The 23,850-nt window shown below is 39.0% G+C and overlaps 5 protein-coding genes across 7 annotated transcripts in view; 1 reads left to right on the plus strand and 4 right to left on the minus strand.

Moving 5' to 3' along the window:
- Positions 1-382: 382 nt before the first annotated feature.
- sar1aa (secretion associated, Ras related GTPase 1Aa) lies at positions 383-5,553 on the minus strand. The gene is made up of 7 exons (XM_058621107.1): positions 5,431-5,553; positions 3,900-3,972; positions 3,598-3,717; positions 3,128-3,193; positions 2,624-2,727; positions 2,411-2,542; positions 383-2,284 (listed from the first exon to the last, which is right to left on the minus strand). The coding sequence occupies exons 2-7, from the start codon at positions 3,955-3,957 to the stop codon at positions 2,168-2,170; spliced, it is 597 nt and encodes a 198-aa protein (XP_058477090.1). The 5' UTR covers positions 3,958-3,972; positions 5,431-5,553; the 3' UTR covers positions 383-2,167.
- A 758-nt stretch (positions 5,554-6,311) lies between these two features.
- ppa1a (inorganic pyrophosphatase 1a) lies at positions 6,312-9,849 on the minus strand. Of its 2 annotated transcripts, XM_058620196.1 has the most exons (11): positions 9,203-9,844; positions 8,860-8,924; positions 8,370-8,423; positions 7,926-8,045; positions 7,744-7,830; positions 7,530-7,656; positions 7,299-7,426; positions 7,081-7,166; positions 6,824-6,893; positions 6,581-6,620; positions 6,312-6,501 (listed from the first exon to the last, which is right to left on the minus strand). In XM_058620196.1, exons 1-11 carry the CDS (start codon positions 9,261-9,263, stop codon positions 6,473-6,475), a joined length of 867 nt encoding a protein of 288 aa, XP_058476179.1. In that variant the 5' UTR covers positions 9,264-9,844; the 3' UTR covers positions 6,312-6,472. The 2 variants fall into 2 exon arrangements, with proteins under 2 accessions (XP_058476179.1, XP_058476180.1); XM_058620197.1 differs by lacking the exons at positions 6,312-6,501; positions 6,581-6,620 and adding an exon at positions 6,644-6,736 and having other exon boundaries at positions 9,203-9,849.
- A 61-nt stretch (positions 9,850-9,910) lies between these two features.
- lrrc20 (leucine rich repeat containing 20) lies at positions 9,911-12,177 on the minus strand. Of its 2 annotated transcripts, none has more exons than XM_058620199.1 (5): positions 11,895-12,177; positions 11,340-11,413; positions 10,784-10,933; positions 10,507-10,674; positions 9,911-10,406 (listed from the first exon to the last, which is right to left on the minus strand). In XM_058620199.1, the coding sequence occupies exons 2-5, from the start codon at positions 11,407-11,409 to the stop codon at positions 10,270-10,272; spliced, it is 525 nt and encodes a 174-aa protein (XP_058476182.1). In that variant the 5' UTR covers positions 11,410-11,413; positions 11,895-12,177; the 3' UTR covers positions 9,911-10,269. The 2 variants fall into 2 exon arrangements, with proteins under 2 accessions (XP_058476182.1, XP_058476181.1); XM_058620198.1 differs by having other exon boundaries at positions 11,340-11,417.
- Positions 12,178-13,042: 865 nt separating this feature from the next.
- ndr2 (nodal-related 2) lies at positions 13,043-16,495 on the minus strand. The gene is made up of 3 exons (XM_058621393.1): positions 16,229-16,495; positions 13,999-14,774; positions 13,043-13,613 (listed from the first exon to the last, which is right to left on the minus strand). The coding sequence occupies exons 1-3, from the start codon at positions 16,485-16,487 to the stop codon at positions 13,461-13,463; spliced, it is 1,188 nt and encodes a 395-aa protein (XP_058477376.1). The 5' UTR covers positions 16,488-16,495; the 3' UTR covers positions 13,043-13,460.
- Positions 16,496-18,321: 1,826 nt separating this feature from the next.
- Positions 18,322-23,850, plus strand: part of pald1a (phosphatase domain containing paladin 1a) — a 46,875-nt gene continuing 41,346 nt past the window's right edge. The window contains exons 1-2 of the mRNA XM_058621106.1: positions 18,322-18,553; positions 22,501-22,546. The gene's annotated coding sequence lies outside the window, so the exon portion shown is untranslated. The remainder of the gene's footprint in view (positions 18,554-22,500; positions 22,547-23,850) is intronic.

The following is a 23,850-nucleotide window of genomic DNA, read 5'->3' on the forward strand; positions in this document are numbered from 1 at the left end:
ATTAACCAGGATAAAATAGCTCAAGTAAATAGTCGTAGTTCAAAGGAGGAGCTTTCGAAACGAAAATGTGACTCAGAGGATCGTGATCTGGGTCAGACTTGTGGAGAATTATCATTTCATAAACCAGCAGTCAAAGCTTGACATTCTTTCGAAAAGAGACTGGTAGTTGATGAATGGCACAATTGGTCAATTTCGTGTTTTGTGTCAGAAACAAGAATATGTGCAGACAATCAAAGAAATGACTCACTCAGCTCAACACAAAGGCCACATTGACAACGTCAACAAAACATTCCTCACGCTGGACTTCTTACCGGCTTTAAAAACACACACACACACACACACACACACACACACACACACACACACACACACACACTATGGGTGTCATTTAGATTTTTATGCTATGTCAGAGTGAAAACAAATCTTGACACAAACTGCTCCTACTCGAGTTGATTCTGTTACAAACTTTCTGGTGTCAGCCAAAGGGCATTTACTGTACAAACATTTACATCTGTATTGTACACAATTTACAGCGACTGATACAGAATACTGTTCAAAAGTAAAGAAAACAGCACACAGGACACACAGATGAACATATGCTGCGCGTGCCCCCTCATCTATTTCCAACTATTTCAAATGAGGATATAAATTTGTACAAATCATTGTAGACATCTAGGCACATTTACATTTACAGAAGATACACCGAAGAACAAAAATGTGTCAATGTCCCGAGTTAGGTTAGAATAATAATTTACAGGTAAGCATATTAATGTTTGCAGGCGCACTCTCACATCTTCTCAGATCATGGAAAAAGTACTTTATCTTCAGCATTTCCACCGCGTTAATGTTGCACAGCTTTCACGCTGATTACATCACATTTTACACATCATTCAGGATCAATGATCGAGGATTAAATAGAAAATAAAAACAAAGTTTATCACATTGGAATTGAATGTACATTCTGAGTTCAAGTAAAAGTGTAGAGTGCTATGCAGACATACAGTAGGTACAAGCTCTGGATTTTCAATTCAGGTCTATATGTATGTTATATATCTGTCCTTCAGCCGTCACTCATCCCTCTTCAAGAGCACCACATTCCTATTACAGCGCCGCCACGCTGTTACAAAGCAAGGGCAGTCTCTGAAAGTCATAGAAACGCCGTACGAACCTCCCAAAGTCAACTTTATTTGTCCACGTAGACAACTTGGCTGCCTCCACTTTGTTCAAAACATGGGGAAAGAAGTAAGTGTCAGAGCCAAGAATAACAAGAAACTCCAGGACACTGAAAGTGAATAGTGTATTAATCACAAGACACTCGTCAGTGAGCTGATCAGACTGTTTACGTCATCATCTCTGCCTTTATTTGAGGGACTTGCTGGGGTTTTTTGTTGTTGTTGTTGTTTTAAATAGGATGTGTGTTATTTTGCATCAACCCAGCCTCCACTCAGAATCATTGTCAAAGATCTTTGGCAACACATTGTCTTTTATTTTAACATTAACTTCAACGAAAATAACAGTCCAGTGTGTAAAATTTAGGTGAAAATAACTACTACAATACAAGTGTATTGTAAGTCATGATGAGCCTTTTATATTTATATCAGGAGCTGGGTAAGCGCTATGAAGGCCGCCATTTTGGACCTCATGTTTTGATGCTAGCTGACGGGAACACACTTGGAGGGGGCGGTTGATGTGAAAGACATGCCACTTATACCAATAATTGTTGCTACAATTGTCACACTGTAACTTGAATTAGTCATTAATCTAATTGGCCTTACACCTTACCTGAAAACATAAATATATATTAGTGATATAACTAATAAAGCAACAAAACGACGTCTACGATACTTAGCCCAACGTGAAGCTGCACATGTTCTGTAATCAGGTTTGATGTCATCCAATCATCATGCCATGCAGTTGGACCACTCACATTAACTCAACAGTTCACCATGAACCACTTTTAAAAGTCTGCATTGAAACCTTAAACCCTGAATAAATGCTTTAAGAATGAAATAAGAAAAAAACCCAAAACAAAATACGCGATTAAAATTTTGGGCTGACTGATTCTGGCAAAGAAACATTCGCGACCAAAGAGACTTATTTCTTTGCCATGTGTCGTGAAAAAATGGGTCAAGAAAATCCCTCCTGACTACGCCCCCAGACAAGCAGGTCAGTCAATGTACTGCGATAACCATCTGAAACCTTCCCCATAGCCCTGTCTTTTTAAAACACTGCACATGAAGATCTCCAGCGGCCGAATGTTCAGCTCCTTCAAAGATACATTACCCTGTTGGACACAATAAAGATTAATGAGGGAGATTGTGATGATCGGACACCAGGACATCTGCGCTGACACACACACACACACACACACACACAGATTTCAGAGAATTAAAAAAAATGTTTGGTTCACCTTTCCTGTAACTTGGCCATCGAGTGCAAAGGCTCCTCGAAGAGTTCCCTCACTGACGGCCTCTGGGCGGTCAATTTTATTCCCCAGCACCAACACTGGTACGTTGCCTATGGTTTCATCTGCCAGGAGAGCCTGGGAAAACAGGAGCAGTGCAGTCATCATGAATCCAGTGATATTAGACAACAGTTGTGTAACAGTAACGGTTAAACTTACATCCAGCTCAGTCTTGGATTCTGCGAGTCTTTCGTGATCTGCACAGTCTACAAGGAAGACGACGGCATTCACAGCGGGCAGGTAGTTCTTCCAAACTCTTCGTGCTACAGAAGAAGGAGAATGAATTGTCTCTCCTGAAGCTCAATGAGAGGGAATGCCACTTTCAGCTCAGCAAGTTTAAACAAACGCTGGTGGAAATTCAATATATACACAGCCATACAGGTATATCCAATAACTATAAATATGAAGAAAGTTAATAGGATTGCATTTTTAAAAGCTTATATTTTTGTACATTCCCACTGCAAACCCTCTCATCTCTGCAATTTTATTCACCACAGATGAAGCTTTTTTTCTTCAGCCTGAAATAGTGGTGCTATTGTGACATCTAGTGGCAGTGAATAACATAGATTTCACTGACAGCTGACTTAATGTCAACAAATCACATTCACAACTGCCCACTGTTTTCCTATAGTGTGTCAATATCTGCAAAAACAAAGAGTTCACCTTGTACGTGTCCTCCCAGGTCAAAAGTGGTAAAGGTCATGCCACCGATTGTCAGCTCCTCAGAAGCTTTTTGGAAAATAAAATAAAAACACCTTTTTTATGCCTTTTAGATGTACCTGCACAGTATACTCACACACTATCAACATTATTTGCAATACAAATAAGAATCTAATCTAAGACATATCATGGTATCACTGTAACTAAGGGGAAAATACCTTTACATTGGAAAATTTCCTCCGTCTTATGTGTTGTTGAGTCAAAGTTATATTTATATATATATATATATATACATATATATATATATATATATATATATATATATATATCGCATTTTTAATAGTGACATAAAGTAACAATAATTGTGCAGAATTCACAAAATAAACAAAATAGTTTTTCTTTTCTTTTTGTTGATAAAAATAAGCCAAGTTAACATACTGTGACGTATTTCCAAAATGTGTATCTCTCCTTACTTGGATGCAGTGTGGGTACATGTTGGCCAAGTCGGTCATCTCTTAACATGTGCAGCAGTGTTGTTTTGCCAGCATTGTCCAGGCCCAAGAACACCAGCTTCCCACTCTTTTTGTACAGACCTGGGGGAAGAATTTGTTTGTTTGTTTGTTTTATTCCAGTAGTTCATGAACATGGGCTACTTTGCAGTCTTAGCTTAGCATCTCCTGAGAGCACACGGAACATTTAAATACTGCTTATATGTCATATGTGATTTGCAGAAGTAAATTGGTTGCTTTGTGTACATTGTGGGACAGTTACTTACCTAAGAACTGTAAAACATTGCTAAAGCCCTTGTAGATCAGGTCAAATAAAAACGACATTTCTTTGTTCTCGGACTGAAAAAGAAAGAAATAACACGATCACAAAATGAATTAAGAGAAAAAAGAAAAATAACGTAAATAGCAGTCTGGAATATGTGAAGTGAAAATTTATTATTTTGATAATGACATACAAATGTAGTATTTTTATTTTTTAACATTTGCTTTCCCCAGATTCTCAGATATAATGGTTATATGTTATAAGGTTTTGAAGGTTTCATACACATGGTGGTAAAGTGACTTTCTTGGGGTTGTACTGCTGGTCTTTTATTTTAGTTTTTTATCATTCCCTTACATTTTATAGGTAACACAGTCAATTAAATACAGATCACCTGTCATATAACGAGAAAACATGAATATTTTAGAAATCTTTCAAAAATGTGTTCAAAACTAAAAATGTTATTATTATTCTTTTATTCTATAACAAACTGAATTGACCTTTTTATACCCAAATGTGAGCCAACTCACTGAGGCTTCTTCTCTGAGAAGTCAGAAATTAATCAAGCATAACATTCAACCACTAAAAATTTTTTTCTGTTCAGGAATGCAAGTAAATAACTATAATTTGACGTCTTAAAGAAATAAAAAGAATGTGCTTTACCATTTTAAATTTGTAAATCCATGGATAACAATAAAAACTATATTTTGGCATTAAAAAAAAAATCTACATACTGGTGTATTAACCATTACAGAAACAGAGACATATTTTCATAAATACCAGTGGCGTTAATTTAGGGCAGCTGTAGATTTGGGTGGGTCTTATAAACTTGTTAAGCCCTGTATATAAATAAATTGATGATAAAAAAACAACATTTTAATCTTTAAATTGACAATCCTTAAGATAAGGGTTGTAACAGATGCCTGTCGACATTGCTTTTCATTGACATCATGGTAAAAAGGTAGCATGTGGTAGAAAAAACCTGAATACTTAGAACTTGACTGTCGTGGAATGATTCCATTCTATTACATCATACAGGTGTTTTCAACTCCACCCACGGGTGTAGCAGGTGGATAGTGTTACCTTTCTGTGAACAGGTCATACGGTCCAAACCTAACGCCTTCAGATTAAACACTAATACATATTATGGTCTGTCTTTGGGAACAAATGTAGCTCATGTTATTAATTAGCTTTATCAAATGTGTCCCTGTTTAGCAGCGTCCCCAACCCTGTCACACAGTAAAAAGACAATTACAACAAAAAACGGCTTATTGTTGTGACTCTTTAACACCACACAGTCAATACAACATACATCTCGTAAGCTCGTGAGCTTTGTTTCGCTGTTTCGCGTTATTAGAACACCACATACCGCTCCTGGTTAGCATTAGCCTGTTAGCTGACGTTAAACCCCGAGTACTTTCTAGGACTGTCGGCCTTGTGTTGGTCTAAAACAACAACACTCTTCAATAATAAGACTTCCTGTTGCCACAGTGTGTTATCATGTCATGTCATGACACGGTAGGCTTTAGCTAACTTACCTAACAGCACTGAGTAGTAGTGACAGCTCGGTGGTCTCCTTGGTGACAGTTTGGTCGGAGGTCCTGTAGTTCTTCTTCTTCTTCTTCTTCTTCTTCTTCTCTCGGTTTACTGGCATCTTTTACTTCGTGTTTTAGAAATGGAATCCAGTCTGTCACATTAGCGCCCCCCGTTGAAAAATAGCGGTACACGAGTGATAGTGCGGTGAGGTGCATTACAAACGTGAGATGCACTTTCGACACACTTCCAACGACATAAACATGCATGAACCGCCATGAAACATTTCATAAATGTGTTTTTTTTTTCTCCTTACATTTTTACCAAACTATTATATTATTAAACATACTACTCTTCACACTATTCCACTATAATTGATTGATAATTGATAATTGGTATTTAAAAATTGCTATTTAATAGAATCTGTGACATGAGGAACAAAAATAAACGTGATTTCAAGGCAAATTATTTGAAGGATAATAAAATAAAGGCTTTATTACATTATCAGGATTCCATTAGGTTTTTCCATGAGTTGCCAACTATTACTAACCACATTGTAAATGAATATATCAACTTCTTGAAGCTTACAGAAGCTTCCTGTGGCTTTCACGGTAGAAGGCTTAAATTAATATTTAATTAATAGCCTTTTGACAGTATCTTGTACTGTCAAGTGGCTATTACACTTTGGAAACACTAAATAAATTATTGAAGTTGCACAAAAGCAATGTACTACTATGCATTTATCATCCTTCCATGATCATTTCTGAACAATGGTGGGTTGTACAGAAATAACTGGGTGCCTCTTTTAAAGGCAGGACATGATATATTTGTGTTTCTGTAGGTAATTTTAAAATCATCATGATAATCAAAACAACACACTAGAGCCTGGGATGTAGTGAGGTTTATTACTTATGGGACTGTGTCCAACAACTTAGATGATGAAAAAGAAGGATTGTGCTTTAGACTGAATTTTACACAGAACAAACATCAGCATGACAGCACCACACGGGGGGGAAATCTTCATGTTTCTTCCCAGACTTTCTCTTCTCACTTCTCAAGGTAGAACCACTTGTCAACTGAAGAATAATTAAGCATGTGATTTAAATGGTGTAACAACAACAAAAAAGCAGTGGCTGAAGTAAAATGAACACCCACCTGAACTTGGAATAGGATCTTCAGGTCCAGAAGCACACGCCTGTAAGTTCGTGAAATCATTAAATTTTAAACACGTACCCTTTAAAGATCATTATAGATGACACATGTGTAGCCTCATTCACTGCTGTTCAAAAATAGTGTTTCTTCAGATCTGGTCTACAAGAAAAATGCCATCAATATTTTTCTGTCTTTCCATAATAGTTTGTGAGAGCCAACATGAATGTGGAAATAAAACAGACTTACAGATTTAACCACAGCCTCTGCGTCTCCAGCAGAGCAGCAGAACGGACTGTCTGAGACACTTGTGTTCATGCTGTCACAAGAAAGGGATGAAACAAAGCAAATCATTTCAGCTTTAACAGTGAGACGCACCTGGAAAAGCATATAATCACTCAGTCACTGCTATATAATTATCCTGAATGAAACAGTAATTGTCACATAGTGAATAGTGACACGTGGTTGCATAATGGAGCTTATATTTTTGAATATGAAGTGCTCACCAGTTCAATTCACCAGCACTTGTCTTCGTAGAGATCAGTGCCTTCCAGAATTCATGGGTGCTCTTCACTGTTTTAATAGCAAAGTCCTGAAAAACAGCGGCACACGTTCATCATTTTCATCCACTGTGAACGCATTGATATTCAAGGAAATGTTAAGGTACATAAGATAAAAGAGAAACAATAAATGAATGTTTAAAATAGAATCTGAAAAGGTTTACCCTGTCCTTGAACTCGCCGTTGAAAGCAAACTGGTTTTCAGGTTTCCCATCTGGAACTTTATATCTCTTGAACCAATCAACCGTTGCCTCTAGATATCCAGGCTTGAGTCGTCTCACATCATCGATACCTGCAACCATTTGACATCAACAACGAGGAGAAGACTGTAACTAAACTGAAATGGTGCCATTATAGTTTTGACAGCATGGAGAACCTTGTGTATATATTCATACTGTTAAAGTCGGAGGCTTCGGGATCCTCGGTGTTGATCACGATGACCTTCCAGTCTGTTTCCCCCTCATCGATCAAAGCCAGAGTCCCCAAAACCTTCACTTTGATTATCTCTCCTTGTGAGCACACCTGGGAATACAACACATATTTTTGTAAACCTCTCAAACAGGAAAGTAGATTTTTGTGCCTCCATGAGCCATAAATATTTTTCAAGACCTTATTTCCTATGTCACATATGTCAATAGGATCATTGTCTCCACAGCATCCTGTGTCGCTGTCCTTGTGGTTTGGGTCTTCCCAGGTCTGTCAAAATAGAAAGCAGAGAAAGATGTTTGACAGAGGAGAGACTTTTGGTTTCCTGTTATTTTTTAAATAAATATGGCCTGTGTTGGACGTACCTGTGGAATAGCTCCATAATTCCAGATGTAACCTTTGTGAGGAAACACATTGGCTACGTAACGAAGATTCCCCTTCTTCACATCTTGTATCAGTGGATTCAGTGGGTCTTTGGTGGCAATCTGGTATCAAATGCAGGCACAAAGAACACAATTAAAATCATTAGAGACAGTACTGTTTCGGTTTCAAAAAACATCATAACCATTGCCTTTAAATGACAAAGACAATTGTTATATGTAATGTTCAGTTTAGATATTAGATGAGATATTGCAGTCATATCATTGCTGTACAATGCACATAATGCATCATATCAAATGGGAAATACCACCTTCTCTGTAGACTGGCTGATTTATTTAAAATTTACACCTTATTAAATAAGCCATGGATTATTTAATAGGATTATTTTATGGATTTATTTTAAAAATGCAAGATGTAAACATATATACCTCCATCTTTGCGTTACTCCATCTTGGAACCTCCACGACAGCATGAAAAATATTCTGCAATGCAATGCAATTTTGATTAATAATTTCTCCCCCCCCCCCCCATTTTAAATTAATTTCTCAGAAATAGAAGACGAACGGCAGCAATTACAAACCATACATAAATGTAAACTTAATCTATTCAAGATTAGCTGTGTGTACAGTATATGAGATTCATAGATGAATAACTTAAAACTAACTTAACACAGCACATACAACTAGACAGCACAATGAGAGCAGTGTTTTACATTTATGTACAAAACTATTCTTGCTACACCCGCATGGAACCAAAAAAGCAACAGGAGCTGCAAAATGAATAAATAATTTGATAAAAAGGAAATCTGTGCACTTGTATAGTGCTGAAATGGCACAAAAGTGTTTATTTTCTTTTTCCAGAGAATCAAACATTATCCAAACAGTGTGTAAAAGTCCTGTAGCCGACACTGATGCTCACCTCTGCTTCATTTGCATAGATGGGTATGTCGTGGAATGGTGAGATGTATTTACCCTCTGAATTTTCTGTGTTAAAGAAGTGTACAGTGTAAGGTCAAGAATACTATAAAAATTAAATCACCTGTCAGTAGAGCTAACAACAGCTTTTTAATCAAGGGACTACAATACTACACTACTCTGCATACACTTCAGGGGTTAGCTAGAAGTAACTGGACTAAGGTTAACCCCTGAAGATACTAGGACCTGGATAACAGAGGACCGCCACAGACACTACTATGCATAATCCATGAAGGGATTATTTCCATCTAATTCACAAACTAGTTCATTCAAAGAGCAGTGCTTACTGAAAAACACCCTGTACTCCGTGGTGTTGGGCCTGCCCCTCTCCTCGATGGTAAAGCTCATGTCTCTTGTCGGTTTCTACCTCTGTAGAGTGAGCGTGTGTGCACTAACTCAGGAGGACTAAGCGGCTCCTGACTGACAGGCGGTCACTGAGGCAGAGGAGCAGACATGCGCACTGCTTACGCCAAGGTTAGAGACATGCCAGCTGCCTGCATTTGACAACAGAGCTGCTGTATGAGTGTAAGGACCAGATGACAGAAGCATGCTGGCCAGCGTTTAACTCCTCATGGACACTGAAGTCTGATTGTTTCCCACTCTGACATCTGAAGCAAACAGAAGTGAACAAACGTCTGGGACAAGCAACATTTCTCTGAAGAGTAATCAACAGCTAATCCTCCTTTACTAACACACCTCCACACTGCAGATGGATGCAAGGTGTTTTGTTTTCCATCTCCCTGTTGGAAAGCTGAGGCCCTTGAATGTTCTTTTTGGACAAAAACAGATGGAGCTGACTGGTGTTAGCCTTAAACCAATTAACAAAGCAGGATTAGGGGGTGTGCCCATGTCATGACTTCTTGCTTATGCAAGGATTTGATAACATGCTTATAAACCTACTTTTAGATACTTTGCATATAAAGTATTTTCTTTATACTCTACTTCACTGTTGTTTTAATGGTAGCTTGTGAAATTTGTTGAATAAATTGAACAAATTGAACTTTGTGCCCTTGTTTTATTTCATTTGTTTAACCATTCCTATGTTAAAGACAATACAACAATGAACAAGACTACTGAGCTTACTGTGTATAAAATTTAATTGAAAACCTTTCATACTATCAAAAGTAATAAATAATGAATTGCAAGTATCCTACTAGGTATACGACTACAAAGTAGTCTCCCGCAGGGGATAAAATGAAGTGAGGAGCATGCCATTCTTACACACCTGTTATTCATTTTTCATATACAGCATCAAGGGTATATTCAAGTATTGTGTTTCCAAGCATCAAACTTAAGGAGTCAAGGCACACTGCATGCAGTCATTGAGTGGTGAACACATCAGATATAGCACTATTTAGGACTCTGTCGTGGACAGAACTTCAAACTGGTGGGGAGACTGCAGAGCAGACTGAGTGTTTGAGTCCAAGGGGTTAGACTTCACGTTAAGCCACTTCAGTGCTGGCATGGCAGACAGCTTCTCCACTGGAATTTCTGTGGATAAATACATGAAACACATTATTAAATTAAATCTTCGAGTATATAAAAACTTCTCCGTCACACAGACCATGTCTCAGTATGTTTCTTTTATTACCAGTGATAGTATTTCCCTCCAGGTTAATCCTCTCCAGTGTGGCTATCTCAGTGAGCTTGTCTGGGAAGATGGTGAAGCTGTTATTAGCCAGACTGATGCTAATCAAATGCTCCATTTCTCCCACAATGTCCGGCAGTTTGGTGAGAACATTGCCTCGCAGGTCCAGCTCTGGAAAATATTTTAAAATATAAGTAAGCCTTATTCTGTGTCTTGTGTCCATATTGCAAACAACGGCACAATTTTGTTTTGCAGCTATAGTGTATTTATAATCCACTACCTCTTAGCTGGGTGAAGGTTGAAAAGAATTTACTAGAAATGGACTTCATCTCATTGTCAGCCAATGTGACAACATGGATGTTTTCTGAGACACTCCTCAGAACCTTGAACACACCATCTGGGAAAGAAATGAGCTTGCAGTTTGACAAATCTGCAGGGAAGAAGAACAAGATTATGACATTGTTAATCACTCACATAGCAGTATAATATACAGTACAGTTGGTGTAGTGGTTAGCGCTGATTGCCGAAGACCCGGGTTCACGGCCCGGTTGGAACTAGAGCATTCTGCATGGAGTTTACATGTTCTCATTCCAAAAACATGCCGGGTTTAATTGGACAATCTAAACTGCCTAGAGGTGTGAGTGTGAGAGTAAATGGTTGTACACTATGTGAAGGACAAAAACTTTTCAACTCTTGGTTACACAAAACTAAATCTCTGTCACCATCTGCTGGTGAAATGTGAAATAGCACAATATTGAATCAGAGCTATTCATTCATATGCAAGAAAACAAAAAATTGAGTCAGAAGAAAAAAACTTTGTGTGAAGAATATCATACCCAAACTATCTTTCCCATCTTCTACCGTTGCATTAATCCTGCGGGCCACATTTGCAACTGCCTCTGCCATATCTCTACCTTAAGGGAGAATACAGAAAATTACACTTAAGAAACAATTACACAATATTATTACAAGTGGCTTCTTGTAGTCACCAATGGGTTCAAGTAAAAGTAAACGAATAAATAATTACTGTCCCAAAATTTACAGTCAACTGCTGAAGTCCCAAAATGTAGAATACTAGTAGTGACCAAATGTAGTTTTAAATAATCTATAGTAAGCTAAATCAAGGAAGTTTTGGTCTATTATGTATTGTCTCAGTGCATCACAATATTACATTATCTCATTTACCCAGTGTGGCATCTTGCTGTTACTCAGTTTACATTAAAGATTTGTGATTTGAAGTCTAGCTAGCAACATGTCAGGACAACGTTTACTAGGTTTACTGTGCCACAGACCTGCACTGGTAATATAATACAAAAGCAGCATGTTGAGCAATACATTGGCATTAATTCATTCGTGTTTCATTTACACCACGACAAGAAGAAGCCACTTACCCGAACTGGAAGCTCCTTTTACAGAACCCAGCAGCTGCTAGCCTTAGCTAACATTAGCTATGCCTGCTCAGCCACAGTCTAATTTAGAAAGTTGGTTATTTTTAGCCTTCGTCGAGGACAAATCACCTAAAAGTTCTGATATCTATCAGAAAAGTGATAACCGTTTGTCACACGTGTGATAGGTAACAGACTCGGCAAAAAGTTGTTGCTACAGTCTGACATGAATTAGCCATGTCAGAATGTAACATTAGCTTCTGGCTAAAGAGAGGAAACATGGCGAGTGTCAGTACTGCGCTGTCATGTTGCAGATGGTGGAACTCAGTTGATATATGTTAGTAAATGAGCATTTCAAAAGCTGTAACTTTTAACAAGAAATAACATTGTTTAAGGAATACCTTTCAGTCATGCTCATTTTATCTATTTAGAGGATTCATATCTGAATTATGCTTTTAATTGAATGTATATGTATATATAAGTATATATAAATTATTATAAACTACACCTAACATTTATTTCTCTATCATTTGCAGGTTATTATTTAGATTCAGATTAATCATCAGTCTATAAAATGTCAAAAAAAAATCACAATTAAGGTGATTCTTCTAATCTTTTCTCACCTGACCCACAGTTCAACCCTTCCCCCTAAAAACAATCAGTATACTATACAGTTTTGAATCCAGAGAGGCAAAAACAAGAGAATGTTTGACTTTTTCCACAGTACCTTTGCTTGAAAAATAACTAATAAAATGGTTTTCATTTAGTTTTTTTTCCTGTCAGCTGAACATTCAGTTCCTCAACTTCAAGTCGTATATGTGCCAAACCAGCCTGGACATTGCAATAATAATAAAATATGTATTTTATAGTTGCCTGAGGCTATATTGATGTCTTACCCTTGAGTCCTGGTCGACTATTCCCAGTTTGACCACTGTCACTGTCATGACTCTGGTAAATTCCTGATGACTCAGTGGATTTTCAAAGCATTTGAATACAATGAGTTCAGCATTGTTACTGTTAAGCAGCCACATCACCGTATGTACTGGATTTTGCTCAGCTTGTGTTAGTGTTTCTCAATATTCCTGGTATCTTATTGTTTAATACAGGTAACTTATGTGATGGAAAACAATTAAATAAGAAACAATACAGCATCATGGAATACATATTCTTTATGCAAAATGTACATAAATATACATTTAATTTTAATATTTACAATAAATATACATTAATTCACAGTAACACAAATGGTAGTCATGTACAATAGAACAGTGCTGTAATATTCAGAAACATTGCCATTTCATGTTTGCATTGATTGTATAAGTAAAGGAGAATCACATTTTGCATTAGCTCTTGCTCTGTTTACAGCTGGTGAGCTTGATGCTTACTGTAATGAGTGTGGGTTTCAGCTCATGTTAACCTCACAATATTCTCCTTACTGCCTCTGCACACTGATCAGATAGAGTCTCATAATGCACAGTGTCAAATAATAAAAGAGCTTTTTCCTACTGGCTAAGTGTCTCTATTGTTTCACACACTTTTTTTGCTCCGCAACACAGGCCATGCTTGCAGAAGTCACTGGCAGCCACACTCGTCTACGATCATGTCTTCATGATGACGAAGGAGCATCTCGCTGTTCTCGTAGTACAACATGCTTAGCGGGCTCATTTTGGTCGGGGCACAGCAGGGTGACACCGCTCTTTCAGGGTGGTAATGTTTCAGTAAACTCTGGAAAAGAAAGAAGAAATTGATTGTTAAAAACTGTCAAACCAGTTATGTTATATCTAAATAATAGCTGACTAATTGTCTGCCATGAAAACAGACTCACTCCCATCTACCCATACATGTGTATGTATAACATGTTTCTGTTAAGGTTTTGCTGTATTCATTAATGCCCCAGGGGAATAATAAAGTATTCTTATCAAAAATGTTCAAGCATTATGCTGAATTCACAGTTCACCTTAGTCATTACAAATTATCTTCTATTTTATCCAAACATCTTCTAATAAAAAAAAGTGTTTTAAATTGTAAATGCCAAAATAAAGATGATTCATAAGTTAGACAAGACATTTCCAAGATTTCACATGATTTATGTTTTCTGTAAAATACTCACCTGCATATAAGCATGGTTTGTTGGATTAAGATCTTCTCCCAGAGGACCAGGGCAGGAACCTTCACAGCGGTATGCATTATACCGTTTAGGAAAGATGATCCAGGACCCCCAGCCTATTTGGTTAAAGTCTACATGCAGATCGACTTTGCGACAGAGAGATTTTTCACTAGCTTTTTTGGACACCTGCGGGCTTCTCACTGTTTGTTCTCTCTGGCCCCGTTTGCTCCTGCGCCTCTTTGGCCAACGAGCCTTTTTGATTTCAGCAGGGGACAAGAACTTGGATTGTTCAGCTGTATGAAGTAAGCTTGCTTTGGCCTTTGAGTTTTCATCTGAGCCAGTGTGTGAAAAGATGACCAGAAAGGCTTGGTCACTAACATCCTGCTCTTTCCCCGTGCTCGCCACATAGACAGGCTGGTCAGGGGGTGACAGGCCTCTCTTTGTCTCTACCGCTTTCCTTCTTCTTGACACTCTCTTGTGCCGGATTCTCGCCGTCGATTTCTGTCTGAGCCAATCCAAGAGAAGAGTGGTCATGTTGAACACTTTCCATCTGTGCGATGAAGTGACCAGTGATGATTTTGTGAGCAGCCCCACCAGCTGCTTTTCTGGGCAGCTCTTGTGCACATGGCATGCCTGGCCCTGCTGGTGATAGACCTTCACAGAGATGTTGTGAGCACTCGGGAGGCTGATCCTCAGCTCTGTGGCCTGGATCTGCTCCTCGGCCAGCAGGGTGTGGAGATCAAAGGTCACAACCCAGTGTCTGTGTCTGTATGTCAAACCTGATGAAGTGAGGAGAGAGATTGGTATCATATACAGGTTCACACTTTGTCATGATGCATATCATAACTCAATATTTGTGAATGTTCTTAGTCATGCAGGTCATTGAATCTCCAAGAGTGTAGATGTAGGCAACTGGACTTATAAAGTATAAAGAAAGTGGATGGATATATAAATTGAACCATATTTTAGACCATATGAAAATGCCACACCTAACAGAATCTGTGTACAGAAGAACAAGCAAATGTCAAATGTGCAATAACAAAATCATATGTTTTATCAATCTTTAGTAATAAATCAATAAAACTTGATAGAAGATAGCACAAGATGATGCAGGAACTCAAAGATTATTTGTCTATATTATAGAAAAACTTAATCTAAATTGCAGAAATTGAACCTGGAAAATTTCAGATTAGGATATTAATTTTCACTTTAGCAAAGTATCTTTTTAATATTGCCTACTTAAAATAATTACAACAGAACTATATTTCCATAATAACTAATGTAATTGCCATTATTGTCAGTATATAGAATTAATAAATCTTCTGTTAAGCAATTTGATTGTGTTAAATATTTTCTTTTCTATAGCTCCAAGATGAATGCATGAAGAGCCAAAGCCTCTGAAAACTATAATCCAGTCATTGTTCCAGTGAAGGACAACAAGTGCTGCACCCACATGTGTAAAGAGGGTGTGGAGGGTCTATTGTGATGCAGTGAACAGGTGTGGTTCAAATTAATCTATAGGATTAAAGCATTTTAAACATTTCACTAATGTATTGGGCACCGCAATTGGGCCATTTGGGGCTGAAGCGTTGATCAAAACGTGCAAACCATCCCCGCTATTAATCTACTCAAACCGAACACGGAGCCGAAACCAATCAGTTTGTGTGTGTGAGTGTGTGTGTGTGTGTGTGTCCCCGCGGCTTCTGCATATCCTCAGTCAGTCAGACAAACAGGTAATAACTCTAACACCTCGAGCAGAAGCAGACAGGACTCTCCTCTTCTTCTTCTGTGAGCTGCTTGTGCCACCATTAAATCCCGAGCTCTAATCTAATCAAGCCAAGTGTGAAAAAGAACTGAGGGAAGTTGTGGATTTGACTTAACAAGAGATTTGTATAGGGGGATGTCTGGCGAGGTATCTAATCAACATCACCTATTTAAGGAAAAGGAGGTTTGCTTTGAGAATTAGACAGAAAAGCGGCCTTTTCACACGCTGATCCCCGCGATGTGGATTGAAGCCCTCTGAGGTCGTCTGGCACACAGATTTGACAGGACAACTTCAGTCAAAAGAAAAAAAAAACAACTAACATCTCAAGGAGAAGATGTGAGTTTGAACCCGAGGACAGAATCTCACTCTCTGTGTTTCACATCAACTCATTTAAATCCTTATTTTTGGCCCTTGAATATACATGTATATATATATATTACATTTTTTTTTGAATGATAAAAGTCTTACTTTTAGCCATCACGCTCTTCACTGTGTCTGCTGCCCTGGCCTTGGTTACATCCATGGGTCTGGAGAAGTTGGACTTGAAGTTCCTGTAGAGATGAACCATGTACGTTGGCAGGTGAAAGGCGCTGGATCTTTCCAGCACAGAGAGTCGATGCAGCGGCCGCACGTAGACTCCATCCTTGGATTTATGGATCCCCTGCGCCAGCAGCAGCGTCAGCAGAGATGCGTGCAGCGCCACATCCACGGTTCCCAATGAGCGCATGTTCGAGGTTAATGACAAATTCCTCTGCTGGCAGATTAGGCTTGTCTTATATATATACCCTCACCCACCCCCTTTTGTGTTTAACAAGTAGCTGAGAACATTAAAGGAAATTGACATGCGTCCTCAAGACTTGTTACCTGACAGCTCATCATCCATTCACTTGGTAATGAGGCGCCTGGGTGCGTGTTTACAAGGAGCACAACTATTTTTTTTTTGTTTGCACCGCAATCTTTGGAGGCCTCTGCAGCCTGATTCCCCATCCGTAGACTAATTGTTTCAGCTGTTTGGCTTGGCTTACACTAATTGTTAGCTACTAAATAGAAATGGACAATACTACAGGGAGAATGATTGAGCTGCTGTATTTATGAAGCACAGACTAATGAAACATCACTAACATTAACATTAAACACATGTTAAAACATCCTCTAATAACATGGTGGAATTACTATAACTATATAACCACACATTAACCTATTAATGTACATGTAGGGCTTGTTATACTGACCATGACATGGCAAAGTTATTTATTCAACACAGACAGATTCCAGATATAATGACCTGGATGATGGATAACCTTAACAACTTTAAAAACGGTTATTTATTTAAATTGTGTGACTGATCACAACTTTAAAATCTCTATTCATTTGTGTCTGATCATGAAGGACAGTTATCTGTTTTATTTTTGTGACTGACCACAACAATAACATGTTGTATCTGTTTTTTATTTTCTTTGTGACCATAACATTAACACACATATCTGATTGAATTCAGGCTAAAACAGTGTACATATTAACTGCAAAGACTATTTTTGATTGTTCTACGTCAATTCAGAAGCTTCATACACACATTTTTACATTCTCATCCTTGCGTCTGAGTGTAGTAGCTGTTAATATTTTAATGATGGCATGAGGTGGTGATGCTCCATCAGCTCTTAAATGTATGACACAGTGAAGTGAAGCATTAAAACATGACATTGCAAACTGCAATCACTTTCATTTCAGGTAATTTCCCCAAATCGTCATAATCATCATTCAAGCCCAAATATTTAGCTGATAATGTTGCGGCTGATCATTTCATGGGATTTCAACGGCAATTTGGATAAACAGGACACAAATAATGGTAATATAACATGCAACATGCTCGTGTTTAAACACTGCAGGGCCTATAATTATCTCAACACAAGTTTTCAGGAGTCTCTTTCCCTGACAAAAGTGTGTTGTTGTTGTTGTTTTTGCAGTTACTGTAACTTGGATCCAAGTTCTTAGGCACAAGTGTCTTGGCAGATAAGATAACAAAATGGCTGCAAAAGATAAGGAGATTTTTTTGTGGGATTACACTCATCAGCGACAACATTGAAACCGGTGACTTGTGTTAATGTTAGGAATGAACATTTATAACACAATAATGCTGCAGTATCTCTTCTTTTTTTCTTGCAGCCTATTATACATTAGTGATGTGTATAAATGTATAGACTAATGTGCGTTTAGGCCTTCATTACTAAATGAGATAGGGTCAGTAGATTAAACAGGAAACTTCACTTTATGTCTCAGGTCCTGAGATTTGCTTCCATTCAATATGTATTACATCCGAAGTGTTTCTTTATATGGATTTATATATAATTTTATTCATAATATTAACATCCTCACATTGTTTTTCCAAAGTAAAATAGTTTCTGTGCAGCAGTGATGTTTGCATGAAAACATATCATAACATTTGAAGATTTTATTGTTGAGTAGAAGATCATTTATTCCCATTTAAAACCAAAGATCTGCTTCATCACGTTTTATACAACAGAGACGCAGAGAGCATCCGAGGATGACCGCAGTCTGCGCATGCGCTGTGCGTCTGTATTCACAGCGAGACCCCTTTTCCTCGTAAATCTCCCGAGAAAAGGAAAGAAGAAAAAAAGAAAGAAAAGAAAAAACCAATGGATGTGTTTTTTTCCCCAGTGGTGTACACAGACAGCGTCGCACCTTCAGCTTCATCCTTCACGCCGGCTAAACTGACTCGTGGAAACGCTTTCTCCGCGGCGGCAGACGCTTTTTCATCCACCGTGTGCTGAAATGGTGAGTAGTAAGTAGTAGGAGCTGCAAAGTTGTCGGTTGCCGCAGCGCGAGCCACAACAGCCTCAAACTTCTCATTCATGTCGTGTCGGACGTAAAGTCTCAGCTCGATCCTGCACCACTGCATCCACCGTGTGTGTGTGTGTGGAAAAACCTGCAGCTGTGCACTTTGTCCTGGTTTTTAGCCTTTTTTTTTTCATTCGGGTGCTTTGGGAGCTTGATGGATCATACATGTGCTTGGCACATCCCCCCCCATCTCTCTCTCTCTCTCTCCCTCCCTCCCTCTGTGTGTCTCCTACTCTCCATGCCTACACTCAAACTGCAGTGTTCACTGTTGCATCCAGTCATTGCTTTGCTGCTGTTAATGTAGTGATGGATTAGAGTTCATCATTGTCAGTGTATGTTTATTAAGAAAAACCTCAAGCTTGAAAATCACAACATGTTTTGACATTTGTTGTGATACACAGCCTTGTAGTATGTTGATGCCACTATGTCTGCCTTTTAACCATGTGTATTAAACAATCACTCAGTACTTACTACTACTGCTCCTACAACAACTAACACTAACAATAATATTTATACAGCACTTTTAATAACACTTGCCTGCCAAACAATGGCATAAATTCAGAACACGAGGTGTCAAAATAAAATAAAACGGGGAAAAAACATCACAGAAAAGCAAGTGAGAGTGAAGTAAAGTTTGAAGATTATGGTATAAAAGCAAGCAAACAAAATAAAACCTAGGTATGGTTTAGTAATGAACTAATAAATGAATCCTCAGCTATTTTGATAATCAAAGATTTTCTAAATGTGACTAACTTCTTTCTTTTTTCCACTATGACAGTAAACTGCATTTTTATTTTACAAATCTTATGAACTAACTGATGGCATGCTAAGTTGGTAATAAACATTAATAATAATGATTTGAAGATACATGAAAAATAAGTGGGTTATATGCGTACTACATGTTCATGTGACACATGATCACAGCTGCCCCCGAGTGATGGATCCAGTATTTCTGGGAAATAACAAACAAACTGCCATAAGCGCGTGTTTTTGTTTGTGATCTATGAGGTCACCACAAAGGAAGCAGTGACACGTGGTCACAGATGTGAAACGCTCATGGTGCTGGAATATACAACAACAACTCTTGACCTATATCAGGTTCTAAGAAACAATGTAATCCTAATCTCACAAGATTAATGAAATGTGTCGAGACATGTTCATTCTAGCCGAGCATGAGAAGCGTGTGGTGCCGTTTCGACAAAGCACATGATGCCCTTTGATGTATTGTATAGTCCATGGCTTTGTTTGATTTATCCCGTCCAGCTGGGATCATTCTCCCCTCTTCATATCACTTTACCTGACTTACATCCTGGGGGGGGAAGAGAGAGAGAGAGAGAGGGAGAGGGAGAGGGGGACAGAAACTGGCTCGTGACAACAGAGAGCACAGATCAAACCATGGACATCACAATTAATCAACACTGAGAGCATGAAACTCCTCAGTGAATGGACACCTGGATCACTTTAATAAATACCACGCTGCCATGTTTGCCTTTAACATGTAACATATTTGAATGGTTCATTGTGCAGCCCGCGTAGTTACAGCGTCTAAAATCATGTTAAATTACTGTTAAAACACCTTAAAATATTTTTTTACCACAAGGTGTCATATTTGATCGATGCAAAATATTGTCTGTCCCATAACGACTTAAGAGTTTATGAAATGCTCTCTTTTAAGCCAGCTACATTGTTAATAAGGGGAAATTAATCACAAATGTTTCCTTCCTGCATGAAAAAGGGAGTAATATTGAGGAGTTATGTCTATATTTTATGCTCATACTGTTCCAAGGAGCTGAACTCTTGCCCATGTTCAATACATCACGTCACTTTTTGTTCCTGTTTCTGTAAGTAAGACATTTGGCAACTTCACATTTCCAGAATTACACAGACAACAGGCTTGACAAAGGATTTAGATGAGACATGAGATAGTGGTCTTATGCTCCCTTTTTCCATGTGAGGGGAATTTAGCAGAGAGGATGTTTCCTTGAATCTGTCACACGTCATATTCTCAACGTCACCCTTTGAGCCAAGTTGGACCTGTCCTCTGTCTTGTGTCCTTCTAATGGGAAGAAATGGCAGGAAATGAAGGATTTGTACCTGTCAGAAAATGTCCCATTTTGAAGCACGTTTCTCAAGCCCTCCTTGAAAATGAAAATCGTGTTTGTGACGACTCCCTGAAGTGATTCATTCATGTCCTGAGGTTTGCGGTGCATGGGAGGGTTTTGTTTCACAGTGTAAGAATATGAAGAGCCTTGGCCTGCGCTGCTGCAGGAAGGAAGGAACAGGTGTGGCAGCAGTCTATTTTGTTTTTCTTTTTTAACATCCATATCTCAAAAACCACTCAGCACTCTGACAAATAAGCCTAATGTGGACATTATCTTGTTATAGAGTCGATTACACATACTTTTGTAAGAACCAATTCCACAGGCAGCCACTGTGAGGGTCGGTGTCTGCTCCTGATTGTTTTTAGTTTACCGATTTCCAGTCATGGTTGTCAGGCAGTGTTTGGCATGTGACTCAGGAAGTGAAATAAGTTATACATATTACATAACATAAGCTATAATCCAACCCTGTAAAGCATGTGGCTGTTTCTTATGACTTGGTATCAAAAGTAAAATGTAACATTACTTGTTAAATTACCTTCGTAAGTCAACAATTCTTTTAAAGAATTGATGCCACTTTATTGAAACAAAAATTAGCAGAAAAGCAGAATTTTATTTTATTTTTCTGCATATTCTTTCCAATGTGAGATTCCACGACCTGCTGCGGGTTCATGTTGTTATAAGATGGCTTTAAAGGGACAAAAATGCAATCATGTAACACAATAACTAAGTGTTATTTTGTAAATTGCAACCCCCTTACTCCAAGAGTCACTGGGTAAAGTAATAATATAACACGTTACTGAGTAACATACACGTCAGGTATGAGTGTGTTTGGCAGATTTAGTGACATTTTTAGTGAGTTTGTGTCTGTAAAAATGTGTAATATCACTGGTTGCTGTTGGCTTTGTTCTTACTTAAAAAACACCCCTCAGGAGGAAATTGGACACTCGGTGATATCAGTTGGTGTGACCTCACAGTTACAACCACAAGAGGTAGAGCACACAGCCGTTTGCAGCTGAACCTCCAGCTTAAATCGAAGTATTTGCCCAGCTGTAAGCCTGTTTGCCTTCAATATGGCATGTGTTAACTACTAATGAATAGCGTAATTAGAGCCTCGTAGTGAATTAGGCTTACGTGATGTCATCTGTGCGCAGTTGTTAGTAATCGTCAGCCCCGGGATACACTCCACAACGCGTCGGTGAGGCCTGTAGGGCTGAGTCTGGCCGTACCAAGTCTAATAAGTGAAGCTTTAATGTATGTGTCAGGGACATTTGTTATGAGGTCTGCCATGTGTGGGAGGCATTGTGCCGCCAGGAGGCTTCCTTAGTGATTGGACAGTGAAGTGGATGATGAGCAAGCCTTGCCGGGTCCGCCTCCACATCCTCTTTACACATCCCCACGCGCACACTTACACATTACACACACGCACAGATCCAGGCACACGCGAGCAGCCTTGCATACAAAGTCACAAAAAAGGAAACCCTCATCAAAGGAGCATGCTGTCACTCATCTAAACCTCCTCTCCCCACTCCCTCCCTCCCTCACCTCCTCTGAGTTCCTGTGTGGGATCTGTCCTCACTGAAGGACACGTTCACGGGGCTCGCGTCTTCATCGGGACATGTTAATGATGTGAAGCGGCCGCCTGCCGTTGTGCGATCAGCAGGCTGAGACAGATCACTTCACAGATCAGAGAGGAGACAGAGACGCGAGGATGTCCGACTGAGACGAGTGCCGCTGTTGTTCTGGTTATTTTTAACCCACAATTTTTCTCATTGCCTTCCCCAGAGACTCAAGCACCCGTCGGATGGTGGACTGCACAGCTGAATGTCAGGTACAGTTGTGACACTTTTACCTCCTCTGTGTTGTGGTACTCACCGCCTGCTGCAAGCGGCATGTTGTCAGACCTGTCATCAGTTTTCCTCTGAAGGATACAAAAGCAAATAGCATATTTTATCATAAATGACTCAATTATATCTCACTTGTCAAACTACATCGTTTCTCTCAATCTATTGTACTTCTAGTTTTTCCTCTGGACTAACATATTCTGTAATAACACCAGTCATGTTTCGTCAATCTTATCAGATTTAATCTCATCAGACGATCAGCGGATGTTTGACTCGATGCGTGCGTCCCACACCAACTCAGACAACAGAGCCTGCTAAGCAAAGTATTGGTTTGCACATGCACACGTGTACGGAGCAAATCAAAACACGGTAACAAACTGCTGGTGTATAAAATGTGCTGGTGGAGTGGTTCTCCACGACTGTGAGAAATGGGAAATTCAGTTGTCCGCGCCGTGTTGACAGAGTACTGTGGTCCCATCCTGGAAACCACATTACTGCTGCCTAGAAATCATAGAGGAATAAAATTGCCATCTTGAATTGAAATAAATTACAGACGGCGCTGTTTAAAAATAGATTTGCACACCCCTTTTTAGCATCTCAGTATCAAGCTGTGATGAAAGCAAGAATGTCAGAGGCTAAAGGTTATTCATGTGATTTATGTCAAATTCACTGACTACATAGTTTGTTTTCTTCTGGTTCGGGGCAGCCCCGCAGGATTTACTTGGTTGTTTTTCAGCAATTTTGTGTATGTTGACTATGAATCTTGTCTGTCTGGTCATGCAGAATCTATTCTGGGGGATTTCGGTCAGATTCGCAAATTGCATCCCTGAACAATGCATCACATGGCTTCCCTTTTTTTTTTTGCTCCAGTCTCTCTCTCTCTGAACATGCCATCACAGTGATCTCTGTTTTTGACAGAAACAACTATTGGAGTTTGCACAAACTCACAATAAAGAAGAGGAAGCGCTGAGCTCATTTCCCTGCAATACTGCTGTTTAGCTCAGGAACTGGCAATGTCCTGTGGAATCACGCCTTTATGCAACCCTGAAACTCAATGGTGAAATACTAGTACAGCTGCAGAGAGGAAGTTACACAGAGTACAACTAAGCATTTCCTGTCAAGGTGTGCTTGCACTTCCTCTGCCTGGGGGTGTGTGACTGGGTTGTATTGACGGGTTTGCTGTTCTAGTATCCTGTGATGAGGGAGAAAATATAGCACATTGTGTCATCGCTACAACTATGACTAAGACCGGATTACGCCAAAATCCTATTTGGCATACATGGAATTAGGA

This window comes from Solea solea, chromosome 21 (genome assembly GCF_958295425.1).
Source record: "Solea solea chromosome 21, fSolSol10.1, whole genome shotgun sequence".
NCBI lineage: Eukaryota > Metazoa > Chordata > Actinopteri > Pleuronectiformes > Soleidae > Solea > Solea solea.

What these genes read in the sequence shown, in the direction of transcription:
- ndr2 (XM_058621393.1), bottom strand. Translation starts at nt 16,487, where the DNA reads ATGCGCTCATTGGGAACCGTGGATGTGGCGCTGCACGCATCTCTGCTG. An exon ending in GAAGAGCGTGATGGCTAAAA is followed by an intron (nt 14,775 to 16,228) that starts GTAAGACTTTTA and finishes TCACTTCATCAG; the next exon opens with GTTTGACATACAGACACAGA. An exon ending in CAAACCATGCTTATATGCAG is followed by an intron (nt 13,614 to 13,998) that starts GTGAGTATTTTA and finishes TTTCTTTTCCAG; the next exon opens with AGTTTACTGAAACATTACCA.
- ppa1a (XM_058620196.1), bottom strand. Translation starts at nt 9,263, where the DNA reads ATGAGCTTTACCATCGAGGAGAGGGGCAGGCCCAACACCACGGAGTAC. An exon ending in GGAGTAACGCAAAGATGGAG is followed by an intron (nt 8,046 to 8,369) that starts GTATATATGTTT and finishes ATTTGATACCAG; the next exon opens with ATTGCCACCAAAGACCCACT. An exon ending in CAGAGGCTGTGGTTAAATCT is followed by an intron (nt 6,621 to 6,823) that starts GTAAGTCTGTTT and finishes ACGAACTTACAG; the next exon opens with GCGTGTGCTTCTGGACCTGA.
- lrrc20 (XM_058620199.1), bottom strand. Translation starts at nt 11,409, where the DNA reads ATGGCAGAGGCAGTTGCAAATGTGGCCCGCAGGATTAATGCAACGGTA. An exon ending in AGATGGGAAAGATAGTTTGG is followed by an intron (nt 10,934 to 11,339) that starts GTATGATATTCT and finishes TCTTCCCTGCAG; the next exon opens with ATTTGTCAAACTGCAAGCTC. An exon ending in GGAGGGAAATACTATCACTG is followed by an intron (nt 10,407 to 10,506) that starts GTAATAAAAGAA and finishes ATTTATCCACAG; the next exon opens with AAATTCCAGTGGAGAAGCTG.
- sar1aa (XM_058621107.1), bottom strand. Translation starts at nt 3,957, where the DNA reads ATGTCGTTTTTATTTGACCTGATCTACAAGGGCTTTAGCAATGTTTTA. An exon ending in CAATGTTTTACAGTTCTTAG is followed by an intron (nt 3,718 to 3,899) that starts GTAAGTAACTGT and finishes TTCTTCCCCCAG; the next exon opens with GTCTGTACAAAAAGAGTGGG. An exon ending in TGTACCCACACTGCATCCAA is followed by an intron (nt 3,194 to 3,597) that starts GTAAGGAGAGAT and finishes TTTTCCAAAAAG; the next exon opens with CTTCTGAGGAGCTGACAATC.